The sequence below is a fragment of the Eucyclogobius newberryi genome, unplaced genomic scaffold (assembly GCF_026437365.1).
Source record: "Eucyclogobius newberryi isolate DKJ021-1_F unplaced genomic scaffold, fEucNew1.0.hap1 SCAF_18, whole genome shotgun sequence".
Taxonomy (NCBI): domain Eukaryota; kingdom Metazoa; phylum Chordata; class Actinopteri; order Gobiiformes; family Gobiidae; genus Eucyclogobius; species Eucyclogobius newberryi.
Genome location: NW_027315812.1, coordinates 20,151,655 through 20,157,941, shown reverse-complemented (window position 1 = coordinate 20,157,941; position 6,287 = coordinate 20,151,655). Strand labels below are relative to the sequence as shown.

Sequence of the window (6,287 nt, the reverse complement as noted above, 5' to 3'; positions counted from 1 at the left end):
TCTTTTTTCACCCCCTGACAACGGCTTTAATCGATTATTTATGGTGAACGTGCGATGTGGAGTGATTTGCGACCCCTGCGATTGCGTAAAGTTAGCCAGCATTAGCTAAGAAAACACTGCGGGGAATGTATTTGATCGCCTTTCTAGAGTTTAGGCTCACTTTGGATTAGTTTAGATCACTTTTTATTAGTTTAGGGTCACTTTGGATGAGCTTAGTTTAAAACCATGCGCACTTTAGATTAGCTCCACGTCAGCTCCTCGGGGATGCTCACCTGAAACTGTCCCGTTAGCTGTCGCGGGCAGTCACCATCACCACCATCATCATCATTAGCATCATCATCATTAGCATCATGGACGTCCAAAAACAACAACACGTGAAGTCCGTGTGAAAGTGCCGTAGCGATGGGCACGGCCTCGTCCCTGGTGAGCCCGGGCGAGGTGATCGAGGACGGGTACGGGGGAGAGGGCGGAGAAGCCTGCGAGATCCCCGTGGAGGTGAAGCCCAAAGCCCGTCTCCTCCGCAGCTCGTTCCGCCGCGGGCCTCGGGTGATCGGGGCCAGCTTCAAGTCCACCGGCTCAGTGGACCTGGAGTACGCGGCGGAGTACGAGCGACTGCGCAAGGAGTACGAGATCTTCCGCGTGAGCAAAAACAACGAGATCGCGTCCATGCAGAAGAAGGAGGCCAAGCTGGACGTGGAGAACAAAAGGCTGAGAGCGGAGCTTCAGGTGAGTCGTTTCGGCTGCAGTGTTGTCATGACAGGGCAAGTGGTGGAAGAGGTGCTTCATTTTGTTGCAGAAAAAAGCACTGATTCAGTAAAGTAACAATGATCACAATAAAAATCTACTCAAAAATAATTTAAACATATTTTCCAAAGTATTAAAGTGTCAAATTGTGACCTTGATTTAAAAAAAATAAAACAACAAATTGGCAAGATTATAAATGCTCTATAAAAATAAACACCACAGCCATTTCAGCAGGTCTAAAAGTTTAAAAACATATTAGCTTTTACTTTGTATGTCCATTAAAAAAAAAGGTAGTGGAGTAGAAAATACAGATTCCTGCTTACAAATGTTGTAAAATAAAAGTAAAAAGTATCCACTGTAAAAATAAGTACAGTACTTTTACATTTGTACTTTCCACCTCTGTAATCTAGACATTGTAAAGTACTAAATTATATCAATGCATCTGATCCTTTAGTTAGTTAGTTTGTTTGTTTGTTTGTTCACAGGCGCTGCAGAAGACCTACCAGAAGATCCTCAGAGAGAAGGAAAGTGCACTTGAGGCAAAGTACCAAGCTATGGAAAGAGCTTCTACTTTTGAACATGACAGAGACAAGGTTAAACGGCAGTTCAAGGTACTTTTGTATAAAGTACTGTATTGTCATTGTCAGTGAACGTAATCACATCATCACAAATAACGAGGAATTTGCTTCGAACATATGGTGCAACATAAAACAATGAATAAAAGTAAAATATAAATTATGATAAAATAAATGCATGAAAAAAATAAGGGGTTAAACAAAAATAGTCTTTGAAGGGATAGACTATGTAATTCATTTAAATACTGGAATCAGAAATATCTTCACCTTTTCTGTAGATTTTCCGTGAGACAAAAGAAAAGGAGATTCAGGACTTGCTGCGGGCCAAAAGAGATCTGGAGGCCAAACTGCAACAGCTGCAGGCGCAGGGCATCCAGATCTATGATCCAAACGACTCAGACTCAGATGACAACCAGACAACTGTCACAGGTAAGACACTGATTTCACTTCAAATGTGCCTTTGCATGAGACACAAGATGCTTTTTTCTGGTTCTCAGTATTGAACTATAATATAAGTAGATAATCATTTTACATTTTGTTCATTGTAAGACCACAATATCGATCAAAAACACCTCAATATAAGAAACAGGTCTATTGACTTCCTGTTCAAAACTGCAGAACTGTTAAGCTCCGCCTCTTCAAGCAGCGAATTGGCCTTTACATGTTTTTTGAAAAGTCTTCTTTCTCAAACCATTGCAACTAATTACAGAGTATTTGAGTATTTGATTTCTACGGCAATAAAGGATAAGATAAGATAACCTTCATTTGTCCCACAATGGGGGAAATTTAAATGTTGCAACACAGAGTAGGTACAGAAGTATAATAATAAAAAAACAGATAACTTATAAAAAACACTCTTGTAGAAAAAATCTTAAAAACCATAAACATAACAAACTCTTATACTCTTAATAAAAATAATAATAACAATGATAATACTCTTATTTACAGCTGTTTACAGAAACATGCAAGAAGCAAGCAAAATACAACTTTGAGTAAACTAATGATGAAACATTGTTTTAACAAAGTAAAACGTTTATTAAAATATGTTTGCGTAATACATCCTCTTAAATATTTTTTGTATCTGGCATGTCCTCAGCTGCAGGGACCCAGTGTGAGTACTGGACTGGTGGCGTGCTGGGAAGTGAGCCCTCTATGGGCAGTATGATGCACCTGCAACAGACTTTCAGAGGACCAGAGTTTGCTCATAGTCTTATAGATGTGGAAGGACCCTTTGCTAATGTTAGTAGAGGTAAGAAGAAATGATAGGCATTATGAGTATCTATTATTTCCAATCAGTTTGACTTATCATTGACTATTTATCCGTAGATGATTGGGATGCTGCGGTGGCCAGTCTTCTTCAGGTTGCTCCTCATGTTCCGCAGGCTTTGTGGAGCAACACTGTGCGCTGCTACTTTATTTTCACACAGGAAACCAAAGATGAGCTTGACATATTTGTGAAGGTTGACCACAGTCTTGTTTGATTGAACTATAACACACACATGCTTGTTATAACTCTTACTAATGTTAACCGTTTTGTGCACAGAAACACTCCCCTAAGCTGCGTAAGATATGCGAGGGTCTTGGACATTTCTACCTGAGCGTTCGCTTCCCTGAGAACGCTGCTGGCTCTTATGCGGCCGAGCGCAAGCAGGAGATTGAAAGGAGCTCGGTCTGTGTGCTGCTTCTTAAATCTAATGTAACCAGGTATAACTAGAGGTTTACATTTATTTAATATGTTTTCTCTACACTCCCCACTAGCTGTATTCATCTGTACACATTTAAATACATAAACATCCATCACATATTCTATACTTTAGGTCAAAAAGTCTGCTACTAGCCATATCTGGCCCCCGAGCTTAGATTAATGGACACATTGTGTATTTCAAAACGTAGTTTACTAAGGAAAGGTTATTTAATGTGGCTTTCCTTTGATGTAAAAGTAGGTCTGTCATAATAACACATTTTAAAGTGCGATATATTGTTTCAGAAAAGTTCATGATACATTATTATATTGGAAATACTTTATGTCACTGTCACTAACACTAAAGCTGGTTATTTAGTTTTTAAATTAACAATATACTCAAAGAAACATGAGCTGCACTACACAAAATAGCTAAAAGAAACACTTACTCGTGAGTTAGTATCTATAAGTTAGTTATTATTTGATCATCTCGAGCTCAAAGTTGATCATTTAGTTGTTAATTATTGTGACCGGCCTATGTAAAAGCAAGACAAATAGTCCCTAAGATACTACACAGGCTTAAAATTGTCCTAAGATGGTGGATTTCTTACACTTCACACTGCAAAGTTAATGATGAGAGTGATGATTTGTAAATGATTGTTCCGTCAAATTAATGCAGTGCGGTGGTGGACGACTGTGAAGAAGCCTTTGTGAAGAACCCAGAGGGCCATCCACTGGTGTTGTACCTCAGAGCAGACCAAGACCAAAAACTGACCCTATCTTCCAGGCAACTGCTGGAAAGGATTAACACAGCAGACAAGACAGGAAAAGTCAAGGTTGGTCTTTGATAGAGAAAGATACATTTCTCCTTACAACTGAAGCATAAACAGACGGGACAGGACTAGAATTAATACTGGTACTATTGCAATGTCTTAGGGTTCATGTCCCCGGGTCCCGTACGGATGGTGAATAAACCTCTCCTGTGTTAGATCTCCAGCCTCATGCCTCCTCTTTCAATTTTCGGGCTACTTCAATTTCTTCTACAAGAGTTTTTCATTTTCACACAAATTCTTATCTATTTGTTGTTTCCCAAATAAAACATACATACACACAGGTGGTGGATCATTGTGGTTCTACGGAAGATGGAGCGAAACTGATTTACGCTCAGCTAGAAAGAGTCATCAAACAGGTACAGACTGGTTTTGTTTCAGGGTCACTCATGCAACTATATCTTAACTTCTCACGAATTTCTAAGGAGCTGCTGGGTCTCGAGGGAGTAGATGACGACTCAAAGGATTACGGGCACGAGGATGGACGGGAGGAAGATTCTGGAGATGTGCTTTGGGACCTGCACGACGAGCAAGAGCAGATTGAGTCATACAAGCAGGCTTGTAGCAGCAGTACCTCTCAGCTGGGCTTTCAGAAGGTATTGTCTACATTTATAGCTTCTTAAAGTGCATATGACATCATCTCTCTCTAATTATTACTTTTTTGTAGAATAGTATCTGTGCTAAATAGGCTTCATAGTTTTACATCGGTTAAGTGGCAGTTGGAGGGAAAAAAGTTGCAAAGAAATGTAAAGAAATACAGGGAAATACAGTAGCAGTGCGTTCTAAAACAGAACCCCTCTACTCATGACATCATCACAGAAAATTCAAAATCCAGGATTTATTTATGCACAAAGAAGGCGTTTTTCTGGCAATTTAAACATATGATAAAATAAAAGTCTTGTATTTATTTTATTAGTCTTTTATTTTTTTCAATTTTGAAAAGATTAAGGCATAAAACACACAAAAAAACCATAATAAAATTTAACAACACAATTAAGAATAAAAAATAAAATTACAAATAGACATCAACCAACATAAACACAATCATGGAACAGATTAATTAAAATAAGAGTATTTTTTTTTGGCTAATAAAGGTTTGCTAAACGTTTATTACATCTTATGCAAACCTTTATTCAAATGTAACATATGAAAAAAATAAACAGCTAATTAAAGAAGAGACTCGCTGATTGTTTTCATGCAAAGTTTATTGCAGTATGTCATAAATATTTTGTGCCTCAACAGTAGAGTTAATGTTAGCATTGAACACAAACATTTCTCTTTATAAACAGTATTTACCTATTTTGTGAAGTATTTAACATCACCACAACTCACTGTTTACTGCTCTTACTGATCTTATAGTATTTATTCATTTTAGACTTTGCTAATACCACATAGACATAGAATTAGACAGGAAGTACTGATGCTAGCACTGAGCCAGCCAGATGCTATAATGCACAGACTCCATTAAAACTATTGTGCAGTTTAATTTTGGCTCTTGTTTGCATTATGATTGCTAGGTAACAGTTAAGAAATGACCTCTTTTTAGTAAAATCTTATAAATAACAATGTTTATTATGTTTTAGTGTAATTAGTTGTCTAACCTGTCATGTGCACTTTAAGTTAGGCTAATTATTTGATTTGTACAATGTCATTTGTGGTCATTTATTGTATGTGATGACTCTTAGTACATCGATCGGTTAAACGACATGATCACCGCACCTCCACCTACTCCTCCTCTGCTCGTATCCGGCGGCCCAGGTTCAGGCAAATCTCTTCTACTTTCCAAATGGTGAAATTAATTTATGTTTTATTATTCATTCATTGATTGGGTCATGTTACAAATTGAGTTCATATTTTTATTAGGATTGAACTACAGCAAAAACAATCCCCCAACACTTTGTTCCTGTACCATTTTGTTGGCCGTCCACTTTCCACGAGCTCAGAGCCTGTTCTGATCATCAAACGCCTCACTGTCAAAGTAAAGAAAAGACATATTCACTTTAATAATTACAAAAAAATTGTACGGTGTGTAAAAACAAGTTGTTTAATTCTAGTTGCTCCAACACTTTTGGTCCATTTCCGGCTTATCAATGGAACCTAGTAAGATTTTAGAAGAATTTCCTCGCTGGCTTGAGAGGTTGTCCGCACGCCACCAAGGAAATATCATCATCATCATTGATTCAATTGATCAAATACAGGTAAAGCTACATGTTTTTTTTTAAATTGTGCACAACAATTACCATTTCCATTCTTCCTTTTCATTGTTTAGCATGCAGAACGGCACATGAAGTGGCTGATTGATCCTCTGCCTGTTAATGTGCGAGTGGTGGTCTCTGTTAATGTAGAGACATGTCCTCAGGCATGGAGGTAGCTTAACTATTACTTTGTATTCAACATTTTAGTTTACAGACTCTTTAGTTTTGAAAATCTAAAAATAATATATTATATTAATGCCAT

At 37.8% G+C, this 6,287-nt stretch overlaps 1 protein-coding gene across 1 annotated transcript in view; it reads left to right on the top strand.

The window, feature by feature from the left end:
• Positions 1–207: 207 nt before the first annotated feature.
• LOC140364669 (nephrocystin-3-like) overlaps positions 208–6,287 on the top strand; it is a 25,226-nt gene continuing 19,146 nt past the window's right edge. Inside the window, exons 1-13 of the mRNA XM_072450944.1 lie at positions 208–726; positions 1,230–1,355; positions 1,598–1,748; positions 2,416–2,568; positions 2,646–2,779; positions 2,863–3,023; positions 3,680–3,836; positions 4,115–4,189; positions 4,256–4,426; positions 5,516–5,619; positions 5,694–5,808; positions 5,885–6,028; positions 6,100–6,197. Of these exons, the coding sequence (XP_072307045.1) occupies positions 403–726; positions 1,230–1,355; positions 1,598–1,748; positions 2,416–2,568; positions 2,646–2,779; positions 2,863–3,023; positions 3,680–3,836; positions 4,115–4,189; positions 4,256–4,426; positions 5,516–5,619; positions 5,694–5,808; positions 5,885–6,028; positions 6,100–6,197 (1,913 nt within the window). The 5' untranslated portion in view covers positions 208–402. The remainder of the gene's footprint in view (positions 727–1,229; positions 1,356–1,597; positions 1,749–2,415; positions 2,569–2,645; positions 2,780–2,862; positions 3,024–3,679; positions 3,837–4,114; positions 4,190–4,255; positions 4,427–5,515; positions 5,620–5,693; positions 5,809–5,884; positions 6,029–6,099; positions 6,198–6,287) is intronic.